The 20,993-nt window shown below is 35.3% G+C and overlaps 1 protein-coding gene across 1 annotated transcript; it reads right to left on the bottom strand.

Moving 5' to 3' along the window:
* Positions 1 to 10,337: 10,337 nt before the first annotated feature.
* elf3 (E74-like factor 3 (ets domain transcription factor, epithelial-specific)) lies at positions 10,338 to 18,844 on the bottom strand. The gene is made up of 9 exons (XM_007256710.4): positions 18,649 to 18,844; positions 18,125 to 18,282; positions 15,825 to 16,055; positions 14,941 to 15,063; positions 14,684 to 14,797; positions 13,607 to 13,681; positions 13,391 to 13,495; positions 13,072 to 13,267; positions 10,338 to 11,891 (listed from the first exon to the last, which is right to left on the bottom strand). The coding sequence occupies exons 2-9, from the start codon at positions 18,273 to 18,275 to the stop codon at positions 11,786 to 11,788; spliced, it is 1,101 nt and encodes a 366-aa protein (XP_007256772.2). The 5' UTR covers positions 18,276 to 18,282; positions 18,649 to 18,844; the 3' UTR covers positions 10,338 to 11,785.
* Between the last annotated feature and the right edge of the window lie 2,149 nt (positions 18,845 to 20,993).

Below are 20,993 nucleotides of genomic sequence, written 5' to 3'. Positions count from 1 at the left end.
TAAGTTTGAATAATGGCGCACCATTGACCTCCTTTGGAATGAGTTGGAGTGATTGAGCTGATTTGGGATGAGTTGGAATGATGGAGCTCCATTGACCTCCTTTGGGATGAGTTGGGATGATGAAAATGTTTTGTGATGAGTTGGGATGAATGAGCTCCATTAACCTCCTTTGGTATGAGTTGGTGTGATTTGATTTGAGATGAGTTTGTATGATGGAGCTCCATTGACCTCCTTTGGGATGAGTTGAAAAGATTGAACTCCATTGACCTATTTGGGATGAGTTGGGGTGATGGAGCTCCACTGACCTTCTTTGCGATGAGTTAGGGTGATTGGGCTGATTTGGGATGAGTTGGAATGATGGAGCTCAATTGACTTCCTCTGAGATGAGTTGGAATGATAGAGCTCCACTGATCAGCTTTTGGGATGAGTTTGGGTGATTGTGATCTTTTGGGTTAAGTTGGAATGATGAAGCTCAACTCAAGATATTTAGGATGGATTGGAGTGAATAAGTTGTTTTGGGATAAGTTTGAATAATGGCGCACCATTGACCTCCTTTGGAATGAGTTGGAGTGATTGAGCTGATTTGGGATGAGTTGGAATGATGGAGCTCCATTGACCTCCTTTGGGATGAGTTGGGATGATGGAAATGTTTTGGGATGAGTTGGGATGAATGAGCTCCATTAACCTCCTTTGGCATGAGTTGGTGTGATTAGATTTGAGATGAGTTTGAATGATAAAGCTCCACTGACCGTCTTTCGAATAAATTGGGATGATTGAGCAGTTTTGGGATTATTTGGAATGATAGAGCTCCGTTGACCTCCTTTGGGATGAGTTGGGGTGATTGAGCTGTTTTCGGATGAGTTGGAATGATTGGGGCTCCATTAACGTCCTTTGGGATAAGTTGTAGTGATTGAATTGTTTTGGGATGAGTTGGGATGATTGAGCTCTTGTGGGATAAGTTGAAAAATCAAGCTCCACTGACCTTTTTCAAAAAAGTTGGGATGATCGAGCTCTTTTGGGATGAGTTGGAAAGATGGAGCTCCATTGACCTCCTTTGGGATGAGCTCAAATGATGGAACTCCATTGACCTCCTCTGGGATGAGTTGGGGTGATTAAGCTTTTTTTGGGATGAGTTGGAAAGATTAAACTCCACTGACCTCCTTTGTGATGATGTCTTGTCGGTATAAAAGTATACTGTATGTAATGCATTTAATATCTGGACGTCCAATTTAACTACTGTGTTTTGATATGTGTATATTTGATATGCCAAAACACGGTAATTAAATTGGACGTCCAGATATTTTTGCACTTTATGCTACCAGCAGAGGTTCAGGTGCAGAACAGGATTAGTACACAGGTTGATTTATATGTAACAGGTTGATGTGTATGTTATTTGTGTAAATGTCTGTAATTAAATCAACAATTTGTCTTGAAATTCTGTGTAAAACTGCAACTAAGTACAGTCATAACAGAATGACTCACAGAAACCACAGTGATACCAGACCTTCTGCAGGCCTGAGGCATTCACACACACACACAAGATACCTCAAGGGAGAATCAAAATGAAAAAAAAAAAAGTAATAACCTTAGGAGTGTATGAGTGTGTGGAAGTATCTGAACTATGAGCCACATGCTGTGACTAACTGACAGAAACATTATCTGATTATGATTATTAATAATATTTACATCACTAATAGTTCAGATTCCATTTCTAATACAATTCTCATTCTGACTCTGAATCAGACTAAGATTCATATTCTAACCGAGTATGATCTAAAATGATCATTCTAACTCTAAATCAGACTCAGATTCTGATTCAAACTGATTCAGATTGCAAATCTAATTCTGATTTTAATAAATTCAGATTACAATTTTCATTCTAACTCTAAATCAGACCCAGATTCTGACTCAGACTCAGATTAAAATGATCATTCTAACTAAATGTGACTCAGATTTTGATTCAAAGTGATTTAGATTGCTAATCTCATTCTAATTTTAATAAATTCATATTCTCATTCTGGTTCTAAGAGATTCAGATTTAAAGTGATTCAGATTACAATTCTTATTCTGACTGAATCAGAATCAGATTCAGTATAAAATTCTAATTCTGAATCAAACTCAGATTCTGATGCTAACAGATTCAAAGAGTCAAAATACAATTTTATTGGCTCTGAATCAGATTCAAATTCTGATTCAAACAGAATTAAATAACAATTTTCATTCTGACTCTGAATCAGACCCAGATTTTTATTCTCACTGTCTAAAATTACAATTTTTATTCTGACTCTGAATCTGACTCAGATTCTGATTCTAGCAGATTCTGAATACGTATATTTTTAGACAGCTGCTAAAAATAACACTGAACTTCCTTGTTCGCTCAGAACAGATCAGACACAGAGCAAAACTCAGATAAAAAGCTAAATTTAGGTTCACATCTCCTGAAAGCGTCAGCAGGGATCAGTAATCTTTAACAGACGTGCGTATGTTTCCCACAATTCCCTCACTGTAATCTAGATCACAGACTAAAGTTCAGCACAGTTCACAACTATTATGACTGCAACTCGCTCTTTACCTGTACTTTCATCTCTTTCTATAGATAAAAGAATATTAAATTGCTAACTGGGCATTTTTTTAACCAGACAGTGTCTAGGCTTAAAAAAAGCTTCAAATACATTTTAGCTTCACATTTTAGAAACACATCGGTTTTGAATGTATTCCAGTAATCATTCAAAACCCAGCAGAAATGTGCAAAACACATCATCTGCAAAACACATCACATGTGCAAAACACATCACATCACTCATCTTCTCATCTAAGCAAGAGGTGCAACTTTAAAGAATCTAGAAAAAGCTATTATTTACAAATGGAAAAAACAGGGAACACTGGTGAAACTTGCCAGGAGTGACCGGCCTACTGAAATTCCTCCAAAAGGGCATGGACAACTCATCCAGGAGGTCACAAAACACTAACTTGCTGCTAACCTGTTGCTTAACTTCAAGCGAGTAAGTGAATTAGATCATTAACTTTATGTTGGATAGTTAGTGTTTTTTTGGAAGAAATTTGTGTTATTTTTCTAGTTATTTGTTGTATGATGTCACTTCCTGTTTGGGTCACCTCCGGGGGGTTTCAGAAGCTGTTGTTTTGCTTGTCAGGAAGCTAGTCAAGCTCATCCACCTCCGTCCTAGGCGAATATCAATGAGGCAATGCCGTAAGTTTATCCAACAAAATGATTGTGTTAAATTTCAGCTACTAATGGAGATATGGGTAGGAATTATGTTTGTTAATTTAGTTTAAAATGCATTGTGTATGATAGGTGTGAGAAGCTAACAGCATGGTTGCTGCTAGTCGGAGTACAGGACAGCTTTATGTGTGCTAGTAGTAGTAGTTTCCAACTACAATGTAATGTATAATTAAGTCAGAAAACGTGTTTTTTTGTTGTTTGATTACATTTTTCACACTGTTTTTTATACAGTTTTCACTATAATAAGAAAAGAAAGAGACTGGGTGAAAATGATCTCCATGGGAGAGTTCCAAGGCAAAAAATCACTGTTGACCAATAAGAACGCAAAGACCCGTTTCACATTTTACCTAAAAACTAAGGAAATATTCTTTAGACTGACGAGACAAAAGTGGAACTTTCTGGAAGGTGTGTGTGCCTTTAAATCTGCCATAAAACTACCACATAATTTCAGTAAAAACTACATCATACTAAATGTTAAACATGGTGGTGGTAGTGCTGCTTCAGGACTTGGAAAACTGAAAAACTTGCTGTAATTGATGGAAACAGGATTTCTGCTCTCTAATCCTAATTCTAACCCTAAAAATAGGGTTAGAATTACCGCATTTTCACTCTTAGCTCAATGAAGTCGCAAAGTAAACTGCTAATTTGTACCTGTCACTCACATTCCTCTGCTATGCAGGCATTGGAGTGGGCGAGAGAGTTAGTGAGCGAGAAAGTGAAAGTGACCTGGTTGCTGCTCGGCTGCCTTTTGAAGGGTTAATAATAGAAAAGCTTGATATCGCTTTCCACCAATCAGGGCGCTTGGCCCCGCCCGCTGGCGGCTTTACCGGTACTGCTAACAGAGTTTCCAGTAAGCTACGTGCCCATAGAGGCCTGGAACTGTGCCAAATGCACCTGTTCAACAGGTATGTGTCTCTCGCTGCAGGTGTCAATAGCCTTTGTGCCCTTTCTATGTAGACGGTGTCGGGTGTCCTTGTGTCTTTGTTTATTGTGTGTGTGCGCGCGAGTGTGTGTGCGATTGTGTGTGTGTGTGTGGAGGTCTTTGTGAGAAAATAATCTTATTAAAGAATTATTCAGAAAATTGTAGAAAAATCTGCACCTGATTAAAAACCGCCATTAGTTTTAGTTTGGGCTGAACCGGTTCCTCTCCTCAAAACAACTCAACCGCGCTCCACTCACCCTGCACTTTACACCCTACACACCCCGGCCACTTTATAGGAAACTCCTCCTTTCTTTACTGCTAATGTGAAATAAAGTGGCCAGTTAGAAAAAAAACAAGGTAGGTGTTTCTAATAAAACGGCCAGTGAATAAAGCACAGTATGGGTGTTCCTAATAATGTGACAAGTGTGTAGAAGCACAATACGGATGTTCCTAATAAAGTGGCAATGAGTGAAACCGCAAGGTAGGTGTTTCTAATAAAGTGGCCAGTGAGTGGAAGCACATTGTAAGTGTTTCTAATAATGTGGCCATTAAGTGAAAGCACAATTTAGGTGTTTCTGATAAAGTGGCCAGTGAATGAAGAACAATATAGTAGGTGTTTCCAATAAAGTGTCCAGAGAGTGGAAGCACAATAAAATCAGTAAATAAAATCAGAAGGGAGGTGTTTTTAATATAGTGGCCAATGAATAAAATAAAAAAGTAAGTGTTTCTAATAAAGTGGCCAGTGAGTAAAGCACAAGATAGTAGGTGTAGGTGTTTCTTATAAAGTGGACAGTGAATAAAATCCTACAAGCAAAAGGTGCTACTTTGAATGTTAAAAAAAATAAAGCATATTTTAGTTTTTGTTTTTTAAATAATTCCATATGTTTTTCTTCATAGTTTGGATGATTTTAGTATTAAAATCTACAATGCAGAACATTTTAAAACAATGAAAAAACACTGAATTTAAGGTGTATTCAAACTTTTCACTGGCCCTGTATATTAATATGTAATATTTTATAATGTGTAATATAGTGCTAAATGTTCGGTTTCTATGGAAAGTCTTCTTTTGATGTTGAAGCTCCACAGTTTGAAGTGTGATGATAAAAGTGACAGGCGTTCACAATCACACCTGAACAATGCGACTGACGCTCAGACAGCTGATTCACCTGCAGCAGGTAAATGACAGACTGTGGATTTCTTACACAACAGCTTTATTGTGTGGGGAGTGTGTCTGTCACTCATGGTGTTTAACATTTTGATTATTATGCTAAACCAGGGATGGGCAACTTCCATGATGGAGAGGGCCACATTTTTTTCAGCATGACCATTGGAGGGCCACATGACCTCGCACTTCAAATAATTGAATATGAAAAACGCTACAAATGATTTTCAATAAGAACAAATTTTATATGAATTTATATCTGTATGTTTACAGCACCAACATTTATCAACAACTATTTTCTGCATATTAATGCATTTTAATACGGCAAAAGACAAACCGTTTGCTTAAAAAAAGTGCAAAAAGGAAGTCCTTCATATCAAAGAACAAAAAGTTTGCTTAAAAAACTGATTGCAAATACAGTAGTTCCTCTGTGTAAAATAAGTTCATTATAACAAGTCCTTCATAAGCAACAAGGACAAAACATTTGCTTATAAAAGTGCAAAAGGCATTTGAACTCATTTATAACAAAGAACAAAAAAGATTTAAAAACTGATTGCAAATAGCTCATTCAATAATAGCAGAAAACTAGACCACAGAGGCCCAACATTTATTGAAGCTAATGAGAGAGCTGTGGTTTGGCCTGCTGGCTCACAATGGACTGGATGTCAATGTCAATTTTCGTGGTTGTTTGGTCAAAAGTAGAATTACGTTTTTTTTGTTGTTTTTTTTTTTTATTATGAAATTATTAAATTATTTTTGATCTATTCGCGGGCCGCACTGAGTGATGACGAGGGCCATGTGCGGCCCCCGGGCCGCCAGTTGCCCATCCCTGTGCTAAACCATTCAGTCACTCTGTATTCAATTACCCAAGATTTCACAACACAGTTCCATCTTTTACAGCATTCTGAAATGGAAACAATGTACATTCATATTTCATAATGCATTCATTGTCAGACGTCAGAGGCATTTTTTCTATTGTTTTTCTACAAAATAAATAAATAATAAATGTTTCCACAGAGATACACAGCCTTCTGAATATGTACATGAATGAATGCAGAGTAATTGGAAAGTATTTTGGTATTCTAGAGTATTTTAGGTACTTTTGGGTGCATTTACATCTACCAGAAAGTGTCCAAACAAGTAAAAACTTTCATTAGCGAAGAGCATCAAAAAAACATTAGGGCATGACTAAAGTATAACATAGAAATCTAAAAGCAGACTAAGAGTCAGAACTCTGGAACAGTGTTCTTTGGAAAGACGAATCCTGACTTGATGTTTGGCTCAAACCAAACCAACTGTGAAGCATGGGGGTGGAAGTGTCACGGTATAGACTTGTTTTTCTATAGCAAATCATAGTTCCAATATGAATTCCTTATTGTATTAGAGGGAGCTTAAGGAACTTTTGAGAGCATCTATGCAATATGAACATCACACAGGTGAAAGAATTTTGCATGGAGGAGTGGGAAACAGTAGCAAAGGATGGATGAAGCATTGCAGATTTATGGTGTGTCGGAGATAGGCAGATGTGTGTGTGTGTGTGTGTGTGTGTGTGTGTACTGTCTAGCAAACATGCTACATTTACACTCACTCACTGTGATTGACAGTCCAGACGGATGCTGAACTTTCTGTCTGTTTCTGAGAGACATCAGATACGTTCAAAACTACAGAGTACACAACTCATGTGCAGCTCGACTTACACACACACACACACACACACACACACACACACACACACACACACACATACACACACACACATACAGACAATGCGGTTTTGTGCAGAAGACTTATGGCGGTTTGGTTTCGTACAAAAAAAAACTGCATTTGCAACAAAATGCAGTACAATACAACAAAGCATGATATTGGGGCGGAGCTTAAAAGTAAATACAGAAAGAAGGTCCTGCGTTTGAGACTAGCATATATACAGCTCTGGAAAAAAATAAGAGACAACTTACAAATGATGAATTTCTTTGATTTTACCAAATTGAAAACCTCTGGAATATAATCAAGAGCACAAGCCATCAAACCAAACTGAACTGCTTGATTTTTTGCACCAGGAGTAAAGCAGCATAAAGTTATCCAAAAGCAGTGTGTAAGACTGGTGGAGGAGAACATGCCACGATGCTTTAAAACTGTGGGTTATTCCACCAAATATTGATTTCTGAACTCTTAAAACTTTATGAATATGAACTTGTTTTCTTTGCATTATTTGAGGTCTGAAAGCTCTGCATCTTTTTTTCGTTATTTCAGCCATTTCTAATTTTCTGCAAATAAATGCTCTAAATGAGATTTAAGGAGGAATGTTGTCTGTATTTTATAGAATAAAACAACAATGTTAAACAACATTTTACTCAAACATAAACCTATAATTAGCAAAATCAGAGAAACTGATTCAGAAACTGAAGTGCTCTCTTCATTTATTCCAGAGCTGTATGTGCAGTTTAAAGCTGCTTTAACACTGAACATGAAACTAAAAATGTGCCACTTAGTAATTTCAGTAAACAGATTAGCAGATTTGCGGATTTGCAGATTTGCGTGCACTTTGCACATACCATGTTAAGTGTAAAAGCCTCTTGTTATTGGTTATACAGCAGCAGAGATGCATTAGTTAATAGCTGTAGTGATTTAATTTGGGTAGTTAATCAGGTTAAACTGCACCTGAACAGCCGTTTTTTTTGCTCAAACATTAGTAGATTATATGTTACTTGGGTCGACAATACAAATCCAGTATTTGTTAGCATTGTTAGCCTAGCAACCAAACACGTTGCGGCTGATGGGGTAAATCAGGAATCATAAATCAATCATGATGATCTGATAATTCTCCAAACTGATCATTTAAACTACACTAAAAAAACAGCAGTTTGCTTTTTAGTCTAATGTGAATAAATTCTGACTGCTCAGATAAACAGCTCTACAGGTCACTTCCTGTATACTGTACAATCTTTCCTTACATAAACACACACACACACACACACACACACACATTCCACTCATTTTAACAGAACTTACAGACTGAAATCTATCAGGTGAGACTGTTAGACGGGAAAACACACGTTCAAAAATATCCGCATGTTTCACATCAATCTCTTTAATCTCTCGTCAACAGGAACAGGAACAAACTCCAGCAAAGTTTTAACCCTTACAGCCTGAAACGTCCCTACTGTAATGTTTTTTTATGTAATTACATCATTAGACGCATTATACATTATGTAACAAACAGCAGATGAATCTGTATTTTTTATGTTTTATATATGAGTTTGCCGTATTCTGTTTGTTGGTGTCAAAAAACAATATATCTAATGCTTTATTCTCTTTTTCTTGTTCTTTCTGCAAAAAATATTATATATTCTCCTCTGCTGACAGACACTGATGTGGAAATAAAAGTTTGCAATATGTGTTTTGAATGTGGTTTCTCCACCTTTTTCAGTAAAAAAAGTTTAGTAAATTCATCTCTTCAACTTAAACACGCCCAGAGCAAAGGAATAAGAGCATAATTCTCCAAAAGTAGACCAAAAAAATGAAGAGAGCACTTCATTTTCTGAATCAATTTCTCTGATTTTGCTATTTGTAGGTTTATGTTTGAGTAAAATGAACATTGTTGTTTTATTCTATAAACTACAGACAACATTTCTCCCAAATTACAAATAAAAATATTAGAGTCATTTAGAGAATTTATTTGCTGAAAATAAGAAATTTCAGAACTTTCAGACTTCAAATAATGCAAAGAAAACAAGTTCATATTCATACAATTTTAAGAGTTTTGGTGGAATAACCCTGGTTGTTTTTAATCACAGTTTTAATTTTATGCATCTTGGCATCATGTTCTCCTCCACCAGTCTTACACACTGCTTTTGGATAACTTTATGCTGCTTTACTCCTGGTGCAACAATTCAAGCAGTTCAGTTTGGTGGTTTGATGGTTTGTGATCATCCATCTTCCTCTTGATTATATTCCAGAGGTTTTCAATTCAGTAACATCAAAGAAGTGATATCTTATTCTTTTCCAAATCTGTCTATTATTTTTAGGGTTTTCTAAAGCAGAAAAGACCTTAGAACATCATGCATCATGCTACTTTCAAGACCTTTTTATGGACATCTATGTATTATTTAACAAGACAATGCCAAACCACATGCTCCACACATAACAATGGCAATGCTACAAAGCAGTAAATGCTTTATTATTCACTGTTTACTGTGATGTTTACTGATTAAGAGTGTGTTAACTCTGACACACATCATTTGTAGGTCAATATTACACTTGAATTAGCCTAATAATGACAAGTAATATAGTACTTAATATATGCATACTGCTTAATACTTTCTGTGGGTAAATTAAACAAAACATCTGGAACATTCTACAACAGGAAGTCACATCTACAACAGGAAGTGACATCAGTTGGTTCTTCTGAAGATCATAGGAAGACCAAAATTAAGTTCCCTTATTAGTTTTTCTGTATATTTGATTTTACTTATTGTAACGATGACTGAGGAGGAGCTCAATCTCAACACTCAGTCCTGTTTCCTAAATTCATTCTTACATCTTATTGGTTTATTTTTAAAATACAAATTTTGGGAATGTTTTTGCTAATGCTATGCTATGCTTTTACTTTCAGTCCTGTTACTCAAAACATAAAAAGTAACGGGAGTGAGTTCCAGTAACAGGAGTGTTTTTTTTTTGTCATAAATATCAATTATTTGAAAATGCAGTCAACCACTTCTTTAAAATAAAGACTTTCTTAAGAAAAAAAATCAAATGAATGAGTGGATTTGCTTTTTAAAACATGCTTTTTAAATGGCACATGAGTTTTGTAACCATCTCCAGATTAGAAACTTAAAAAAATATATAAATATATAAATAAATAAATATATATATATATATATATATATATATATATATATATATATATATATATATATATATGTGTGTGTGTTATTAGATTCAGAGCTGAAAAAGATCAAATATATATATATATATATATGTTTAAATTGGAAATACAAAAAACAAAAACAATGTATGATATCAAGAACTTTATTTTATAGAAAATTCTTCTTTAAAAAAAACACACAATATGTTGTACATAGTAATAAATGTCTCTTTAGTGATACGATTTGAGAAGAAATTCTCATACAGAATTTGTGATTAAATCACAGTCCAGCTGAACAGAATAACACAGAATTAAACCCCCCCCACACACACAAAATAATACAAATAATAATCCAGATTTTTTTTCAACTGATTGTTGACACCAAGGCAGAGCAGAGAATACGCTGAATAACCTCGTTCATTAATAAAAGAGTGTTCTGTATAAAAGTAAGTGTGTATAATGAGTAAAGCTGAGAGTTTTACTTTAATTTCGTAAAATCCTCATCAGAGCAGAGCTTGTTCCTTTTGGGGTTCTGAGGGGGTTGCTGTGGTACTGTAACAGGATTTTGAACTGCAATGAGTTTTAGAAAATCCTTTTCTTCATTAGTTTTTCTGTATATTAATTCTTAGATCTTAAAATACAAATTTTGGGAAAATAACTATAATGTGCTCAGTGTCCTCAAGCATAGCATAGCCGCCATTTAGATATTTTTCATGTTTTTGCTAATTCCTGTTACTTTTTTTTCCTGTTACTCTAAACATAAAAAGTAACAGGAGTGAGTTTCTTGTCTTTCTTGTCTTGTCTTTACTAAAAAACCCTCAAAAAAATCCCCTGTTAAGGATTGTAACATGTACCGTACAAAGACTCATAATAAGATGTACTAAGAAAACAGCAAAGGACCTAACACAGAACCCTGTGGAACCCCATAAGGAAAAATGAGAATCAAAATCAAGACGAAGTGCGATATGAATTACAGCAGTGTGGTCAAATTTCGTAAAATAAAAATTCAACAAAACGACGACAACTTTAAAAAGACAATTTTATACATCAACCTCTAAAGTCTGAAGTCTCTGAAGTTTCTGAAGTTACTCTGGAGCGGTGCAGGATCTCAGAAGATCTCAGAATACGTCCGTTTCCGAAACGGTCGCTTACTTTCAGTAAACATAAATCGTATTCGCGGTATTTTGGTATAAATCCACACCTCTATCCAGAACTGGAGACTTTTGATTTGGGTCACGCCAGCGTGCCCAATGGACCAGAGAGAAAAGAGCCAGTCAGAAATAAAAAAAAGAATTACACCATAAGAGTAATATTACAATTAATATTATTAACATTATTATTGGTTCATAAAACCTACTTTAGCCAAACGTGGCTTACAGTTTGTCTGTATGTCTCTCTTCCCCACATTCGGGAAGTTTCTGTCTCTGTACAAAAAGAAAAAGGTCCTTCAGACTAGAACGCCGTCTCAGCTTTAATGTCCTTCATGGTAGGAGTCTCCAGCTTTTACGTTCAAGTGCGAGAGGGAGCGTTCTGTCCGTCCGAATCTGCAGCTCTTCCTCCGTCAGTTTCCTCCTGAATCCCTCCATCACCTCCCCTTCACATACCGACCTCCTCCGGCTTCCAGCCGCTCGAGTTCTTCCCGAACTTGTAGACGAGTCTTCGTCCGTCCACACGTTCCAGGATTTCTCTTTTATAGTAGTACCTGTAGGACAGGGGACAGAAGAGAGGACAGGTGAGTGCACTGATATACTCTATAGTACACACTGTGAGCTAAATCCCATTTGTTTTTTATGAAGAACTGTGGGAGAAGCTAATCCCAAGCTAATAGAGAACATTTTATGAACGTTTAGCAACGTTAGCCTGTAATGTGTGACATAATAATGCTTTTAATTACGTTACTAGAAAGTTTCAGCTAGATAAATACTGACATTATAGAAACGTTAAAAAAGTAAAACTGAATGTTTTAATTACCAGAATGTTTAAAAATGTTACTTAAAAGAGTTTTCCAAGAACATTCCGCAAACTTGATAGATTTAACTTTCTAAGAATGTTAATTAAGTTAACTCTAATTGAAACAGTTCTACTCTTCTACTAAAAATTGCAACATTGTCTCAACTCATTATTAATTGGCACTAGTAATTAATTAGACATTATTAATTAATTACAGTTACAGAGTTTCGGAATTTCAATTCATGGTTCATTAATTATTTGCAACATTCTTAGACATTGACATTTGGGAATGTTTAATAATGTCAATGTCTTAACTAATGTCAATTGATTATTAATTGAGACATTTCCTAATCATTAAACAATGTTTATTGTATATTGTTGTTAGTATTGTTAATTAATTAAGACACAATATTTACTTCTAATAACATTATATCTATTAATATAATTTAAAAAAATCGAATTGTTGTTAATAATTCATTCTTTATTCTAAACAATACTCAGCTATTTTGAGTTAGTTGAACTGAATTTGTGAGCTCATATACTGTACTATTCAAACTGAGATATTTGAGCTGAACCAACTTATAATAATAATAACTGAGTTTAGTCTGTTTTGCCATTAACAGCTTCTTTTCCATTGGCTTCTGTCACAATCTATTTGCATACTGGGCGTGTTCAACCGTTTCTGACTAACGCTCACCATCAGTGTGTAGTGATTCCCCCTGGGCTACCTTACAAATAAATCAACTTCCCCTTTATTTGTAATAAATAGATATTTTTATTTCATTTAGAATTAAGTTTTTATTCCCCATTCCCCATTTTTAAGGCAACCGGTTTCCTTGATTTTATTAAATAAATTCAACTTATATATAACAGGATTAACTGATTCAACACTTATAATATGTAGCATATAATAATAATAAATTGGTGCTGACCTCATGGCTCTGCTGAGCTTCTCGTACGTCATGCTGCTGTTCTTCTTCTTCTGGCCCCAGAGCTGAGCCACCGCCTCCGACTTCAGGAACTTGAAGATGCCGTCTCTGCGGTCCTCCCACTTCATCAGGCCCTGGTTCTTCTCCGGGTGGATCAGGATGTCCCGGATGAATTCCCACAGGTGTGTACCGCGAGGAGCTGCGGGGTCAGAGCACAAAGTTAATAAATATCTATATAAAAAGCCCATCGATTAGCTGCTGCAGATTAATAGCTATGGTTTGTAAAGGAAAGGCTAGAAGCTACTGGTGGGTAAAAACTCACAGTGTTTGTTTTTCTTGGTCTCCACAAAGTGTTCGGAGCCGCGGCTGAGTTTAGGAGGCCTTCCTCTCTTCTTCCTCTCCAAAGGCTCCTGCTTTATAAAGCTCTCTGTGGGGAGAACACAAAAAACATCCAAAATTAATATTGAGCTTCTTTACCAGCGTATATGAAATGTTTTTATATATATTTTATTTAACATGTGTGATAATCAGTACTCACTTGATGGGATGGGGTAATACTCTGGATCAGAGTCGCTCATGGTGGATTCTGGAGAACTCGGGTTCAGAAAACTGCCTGGAATTAAATAGAAAAAGAGAGATTTAGAGCTGATCTGATGTCTAATGATTAATATGTAATACTTTATTTGATTTATTTTACCCTAAACAGCAGATTTACTATTCATATTAAACATCTACAAAGAATTATCCATTATGAATTACCTCATTTCTACTATCCACTATGTAGATGTTTTATGGATTATTTAATATTCACTATGAATTATCTATGTTCTACAATTAAATATTAAGAGCCCATTATGAATAACTCAATAGTGTTAACGGATACTTTTGTATCCAGTATGAATTACTCAGTAGTTTCATGAATGATTGAGTATCCACTATTTGTCTACTTACTCTATTATTACTCATTTAAGATACACTATGAATTGTCTTATTTCTACTATTATTTATTATGTATCCACTATAATGTATCTTGTTTCTAATATTAAGTATCCACTATGAATTACTCCATAGTTCTTAATGGATTATTAGGCATCCAGCATACATTGTTACATTTCTACTATTAATAATTAAATATCCATTATGAACTACTCCATAGTATTAATAGATTATTATGTATCCACAATAACTCATAATTATTATGTATGCACTATGAATTAGTCAATAGTTTAATGTATGATTGAGTATCTACTATGAATAATCTTGTTTCTACTGTTAATCACTAAGTATCCACTGTAAATGATTCTGTGTGTAGTCATGTATGTACTCATTCACTATGCACAATTTCTATGTATTACTGATTATTACGTATGCAGCATGAATCATTCAGTAGCCACTATCCATTACTCAGTATCCACTATGAGTTATTTTGTAGTTTTTGAGGATTATTCAGTATCTATATTGAATAATTCTGTGGGCATTCTCTATTCATTATTTTTGATGTTTTATTGGTTATTATAAGTGTTCATCATGGACTCTATGAAAATCACCTAGGACATATTGAGTTACTACAAGAGTTTAAGAGAAGATCAGATAAGGAGATAATAATAATAATGACCTGTGGTGGAGCTCTGGAGACTCTCGGAATAAGAGTCGTAGCCGTTGTCGCTGCCCGGCGTCAGCTGGGTCTTGTAGTCGCTGTAGTAGCCGAAGTCTGGAGTCTCCTTCTTATCTATTAACAAAGAATAAGAAGAATAAAAAGTTAGCATTAGCTTAGCATTAGCATAGCATTAGCATAGACGTTTATTATCTTAATAATCTGGATCAATTCCGCTGCTTTAACATAATACAGGATGTGTTGGATGGGCAGCTCACCTATGGGTGCATTATTAACGACCACGGTGTCCAGCAGACCGAGACCCTGAGGAAACCCCAGCAGGAAGTCGTCCAGAAGCTCGTAGGTCTCATTCAGAGTGCAGTTCTGCGTGAGATCGTCCACTGAGAAGAACAACAAGTAGAGAAATCAGTAAACTATTGCTAATTCTAACTTGTTTGCTAACTGGTTTGCCGGTTGATTACCTCTACAAGCTTTGATTAGTGGTAGACAATTGGATTACACTAGAAACTCAACAGCTTTCAAGCATTTTAAAACATTTTTATTAAATGTTCTTGACTAAAGTGCACTAAAAATGAACTATAAGCACCTAATCTAACAAGTTTAGACATCAAAATACAAACTTACTGCTTAAAATGAGCTAAATTAGCTTAAACAAACAGAAAGCGGTACCATTTTCACTCCAAATAAGACTACCTTTATGAAGGGTTTATAAATGGTTTATAAAGGTGTTTATTAATGGTTATTAATACACATTAATAACCATTAATAAGCAGTTCATACATTTATAACACATAAACAGAAATAAATCGCAAAAGTGAGCAGAATTAAGCAAAATAAATGAGTAATTCCACACTCATTTCTACTGTCAACCCTCTTTTATCTTTATAATCTTTATAGATTCTGACCTTACTTTTTGTAAGCATTAAACCTGTCATATTAACATATTTATAATTATGTTTAACTATTTATTATTAAGTGTTGTAACAGTTTATCAATGGTTTTTAAGGCATTTACAATTCAATCAATAATAATTAATAATTTAATTGATAAACTATTTATAAATTATACACTTTATAAGGGTAGTCTTATTTTAAAGTGGTACCCATAAAGCTAACTGTACTCCAGCCCCCTCTTCACTCACCATGTCTGGCTTTGAGCACTTCCAGGCTCTGGTAGAGACGCTCTCCGAACCCCAGGCCAAACATGCCGGTCATGGTTTCTCGGCTGAGCTGGCACAGCACGGTTCCATCCATGTTGCAGAACTCCATGTTCAGCAACCTGGCGTCAAATTTGCTGTCCTCCACGTGGAACTCGATCCAGTCCAGGACGTTCCTCTTGGTCCAGTACTGTGGGTTCACCTGGTGCCAAAGACCTGAAGAAGAAGGGGCACAGTTTGTTGGTCAGCCCTAAAAATATCTCAATTTTTCTCGATTTGTCAATGTTAAAAAAAAAATTGATGAATGAACAAATAGAAATTATCCAAAATAGCCTGAAATAAATTTAATCGACTGTTTTCATTGATTTCCATTGAAAGTTGAGAAGGTTTCATAAGAAATTCTCCTGTAAAGTTGTTTTTTTGCTTTATTGTCATTTTTTAAAGACCATTTAAATGCCACTGACATGACAATGACTATAGAACAAAGCGTCCTAACAAAGCACTGATGGATCATTTAGCATAACTGGCTAAAATACTGTTCACTTTTAATATGTGAACAGACATACAAATTAACACCATTAAGACCATATTAGCATATTATTATTATATTATTATGGTCATGTCCATATATTGTACGATTAATCGATAAAATGTAATTATCGTGACATGCCTACGTAGCTTAAGTCAGTTGAACAAACAGTACGAAACAGGAGACGAACTCAAAAACTCCAATTAATACATTTCCCTCCATTTTTTAATGGTTGTGTGGGAGGACGGGAGGTTTAGAGGTCAAGCTCAGGTTTATTAGCTGCAGGGTGAGCAAACACAGGTTTGGCGGCAACAATGAGAAACAAGAAACCACTTTAACTGACTAACTGTTTCACCTGAAGTAAAACAAACTTATCTGATCTTGGCAACAGTTCCTGCAAAACCGCCGCCTTCAAGTTCTTAGCCCTAGCTCTTAGCACTTAGTGCTTAGCGTCTAGCGCTTAGCGAGTTAGTACTAAAAGCTTGTGTCTTTAGAAAAACACACACGGAGATGAAAAGGCCACATTCCTGAGGACTGGCTGCGGGGGACGTTAAACATTCCCCTGGGTTAATGATTTTACAGCCAGCAGATGAAGTCACTGTAAAGCCTAACCCTGTCTGGCTAGCCTGTGCCCTTTCCCGCTAACGCTAACGCTCTGCTGAGATAAGACGTTGGCTAACTGTTGATTCAGATCGTTAACTTGGAGGCTGCTTGGAGATTGATTGCTACATGCAGCTACATTTACAAGCTTTGTTTAGGTTAGTCATACTAACCTTGTACATACAGTTTTACATTAGTATTTGCTAATTGTCACGCTAACAACTAAAGAGAGCTTTTGAGCTTGTGTTTTTAGCATTTTTGCAGAATAAAAGGCAGAAAAACTGTTACAAAGTAAAACGTATGGGTACTTAGTCAACATTAGAGCTAAAATATATTTAATATTTATTATTAAAAAGCATAATTTGAACACTAGAGTAGAGAATGCAAATGTTAGCACACTTTTCACTTCACTTAGAAGTTTAGATTAGCTTTGTTTAGGTTAGTCATACAAAACTGTACATAGTTGTATAAACAGTAGTATTTGTTAAAAATTTACTAAGCATTACGCTAACAACTAAAGAGAGCTTTTGAGCTTATCTTTTAAGCATTTTTGCATTAAAAAGGAAAAAAATGGTGTTAAGCAAAAGTATGGGTAGTTTTTCAACATTAGAGCTAAAATATACTTAATATGCATTGCTAAAAATCATAATTTGTACACTGTAGTGAAGAATACAAATGTTAGCTCACTTTTCACTTCACTTAGAAGTTTAGATTAATTTAGATTAAGAGTTTAGATGGTTGAAATGCATGAAAAAAATGTTTTTCTACAATCGCTCAGGTGTTCATACTTTGAACATACTGTAAGTTTGGTTAGTTCATTTTGATTCTATAAAAAATAGATAAATCAGCTAGCTGGCATCAAATTCTGACAATCATCTCAACTCATCTACTGAATTTAGAGCTTACAGATCATGCATACTATAAACTGATGTGTTTACAAAGCAAAACATATATATCTAAGCAAGAAAACTAATTCAAATGTTACTTTTAATATGATTTAACAAGTATTAGTTCTGATTGCTGTTCAATTTTCTTAATAATTTGCTACTTTCATTGGTTAAAATGACTAGAAATCGCATGCTAAGGTATTAAATTAGCCAATTAAATTAAAGTATTGGCTAAATGATCATGTTTTGACGCTTTTTTAAGGTCTTACCATGTGATGCTGTGCTGCTGGAGAAGTCCAGGAGATGGGGGCTGCGGATCATACTGGAAACCATCATAGTGGTGAGTGTGGGCTGGGACTCGGATGGGTACAGGTTAGCATTGGCGTTGTTGAGGATGTGACTCAGCTCACTCGAAGCCATTGCAGATCTGAAATGAGGAATCATAGACTAAATATATACATATAATCGAAGCTATATAATGCATATTTATCATTATAATTAATGTTATACAGTGATTAATAGAAGAAATGGTACAAATTTTGATGCAAATATTAAAAGAAACTGATTAAAACAAAAATTATATATATATATATATATATATATATATATATATATATATATATATATATATATATATATATATATATATATATGTATTTATACATTTGCTTAATAATGAATAGTGATATTAATAATGGAAACTTTAGAGTTTTTACGTGTGTGTAAGTGTGTGTGTATTACAGGTACAGGTGCAGGTGTGTATAAATGTGATTTTTAAAGGTGAGTGTTTTACCTGTCTGCCTGTGCAGGTATAGGTGCAGGTGAGAAGTACAGGTCCACTCAGGGTCAAGAGGTCAAGTTGTAGCCAAGTAATCCACTCAGGTGTGTGTGAGCCGCTGCGCAGACCTCTCAGCGAGTGTGTGTAAGAGCGAGAGTGTGTGTGTGTGTGAGTGTGAGTGTCTAGTCTCTGCCTTTACCTGAGCTGCGTCTACCTGTGTTTATATAAGGTGCTGATGAGGGCGGGGCCAGGTGAGTTTTCGCGCTGGGAGGGGGAATTCCACAGAAACAGGTCTAACACCCCTCTGACACACACGCACACACGCACACACACACACACTGAGAGAGACACATGACTGGTGCACCGCCAACCTCTCTCTCTCTCTCTCTCTCTCTCTCTCTCTCTGTCATTTTCTTGTGAATTGTTTTGATAAACTAACGTCACCTCTCTCACACATTAAATTAATGACCCCCCTCCCCCCGTTTCTCTCTCTTTCTGTCTCTCTCTCTGTATATATATATATATATATCACTCTTTTTCTCAGTCTCTCAATCTCTTTATTTTGTATTAACAGTGCTGTGAAAAAGTATTTGAACCCTAATAATATATATTTTTCTATTTGCTTTTTTATAATACTTACATTTTTCTAATTTTTAATATCAGACAAATACAATTTGAGTAAATACTAAGTAAAAATCAGTTTTTTAAATGATAATTTTATTGATAAAAGGAAGAAAATAATCTAATAAAACCAACTTGTTCCTATGTGAAAGAGTATTTGCCCCTAAACCTAACCAAACAAGGATGTGCAACATCTGAAATCAAGTGTTTTGATACCATTTTCACCCAGTCTCTTTCTTATTATTGCATCATTGACACATTATTTACCTTAACTAAGGCATATGAAGCCTACAGTTCTTTAAATGTTGTTCTAGGCTCTTTTGTTCTGACCTCCTGGATGAGTTGTCCATGCTCTTTTGGAGTAATTTGTTTAAGACGGTTACTCCTGGGAAGGTTCACCACTGTTCCACCATAGTTCTCACTGTGGTTCTCTGGAGTCTCAAAGCTTTAGAAATGACTTTATAATCTTTTCCAGACTTCTGATAGATGATCAATGACTAATGATTTTCTCATCTGTTGTTGAATTTCTTCAGATTTGGGCATAATGTGTAGTTCTTTGAGATCTTTTATCTGCTTCATATTCTCAGACAGGTTCTATTTAAGTGATTTCTTGATTCTACAGGTCTGGCAGTAATCAGGCCTGGTTGTGGTTAGTAACACTGAACCACATGAACTACATGTTTTTAATCACAGTTAATTCAGGGGGTGGCAATTATTTTTAATTATAGTTTTTTTCAAAGGGTCAAGTTGGTTTGGATTGATTTTTTTTCCTTAATTAATGAAATCATCATTTAAAAAGTGCTTTTTATATTTACTCAGGTTATACTTGTCTCATATTAAACTTTGTTTGATAATCTGAAAAAGTAAGTATGACAAAAAAGCAAAAAAAAAAAAATTAAATCTAAGGGGCAACTACTATTTACAGCAATGTATATATATATTTCTGTTTCTTATATTTCTTCTAATTTTTGATAACTCTCTTTCTATTTACTTTTCTCTCTCACTCTAGTTATGTCTCCCTATTTTCTCTTTTTCTGTTTCTTATTCTTTCTGTACTCTTTCTTTTCTCCTCCTGTTTCTCATCATCTTTCTTGTCTCTCTATCTTTTCTTTTTCTATTGCTATCTTTCTATCTCTCTCTATAATGCTTGCTCTCTCTTTCTTTCTATTTTCTTTCTTCCTATCACTCTGTTATCCCTTTCTTTCTGTCTCTGCCTCTCTCTCTCTCTTTCCTTTTCTGTCTGTCTCTCTTGTTCTATTTCTTTTTGCTTTCATTTTATTCCGACTCTTTCCCTCTCTTTCTCTTACTGTGGAGTTGGCATACAAAACACACACACACACACACACACACACTGCTATATTGACATAGCCCCATTTTCCACACTCTCTTTACCTCTACAGTGTGTTTGCACTCAGGCAATGAAGTCATTCTCGCTAATATTTACTGTTTACCCAGAGTGTGTGTGTTTCTCTGTGTGTGTCTGTGTGAGTGTGTGTGTGTGTGTGTGTGTGTGTGTGTGTGTGTGTGTGTGCGTGCAGCTTTATCGCAGGTTTCAGTTTGATGCTGGCTGGCTGGGTAATGTTTACTCAATGTTGGTGCTTTTCACAGCCAGTCGCACACACACGCTCATTGTGTGTGTGTGTGTGTGTGTGTTGAATGTAGGGCAGTTTATTGTAATGAGTCAGGTTATGATAGCCTCCTATCAGCTTATAATAATAAAAATAATTAATGATTAATAA

This window comes from Astyanax mexicanus, chromosome 24, assembly GCF_023375975.1.
Source record: "Astyanax mexicanus isolate ESR-SI-001 chromosome 24, AstMex3_surface, whole genome shotgun sequence".
Classification (NCBI taxonomy): Eukaryota; Metazoa; Chordata; class Actinopteri; order Characiformes; family Acestrorhamphidae; genus Astyanax; species Astyanax mexicanus.
The sequence above is the reverse complement of the archived record's forward strand: the minus strand, read 5'-3'. Positions and strand labels throughout refer to the sequence as shown.

Coding starts and splice junctions, on each gene's coding strand:
- elf3 (XM_007256710.4), bottom strand. CDS start 18,275: ATGGCTTCGAGTGAGCTGAGTCACATCCTCAACAACGCCAATGCTAAC. Junction 16,056..18,124: donor CAGCAGCACAGCATCACATG/GTAAGACCTTAA, acceptor CTTCTTCTTCAG/GTCTTTGGCACCAGGTGAAC. Junction 13,682..14,683: donor TCTCCAGAGCTCCACCACAG/GTCATTATTATT, acceptor ATTTAATTCCAG/GCAGTTTTCTGAACCCGAGT.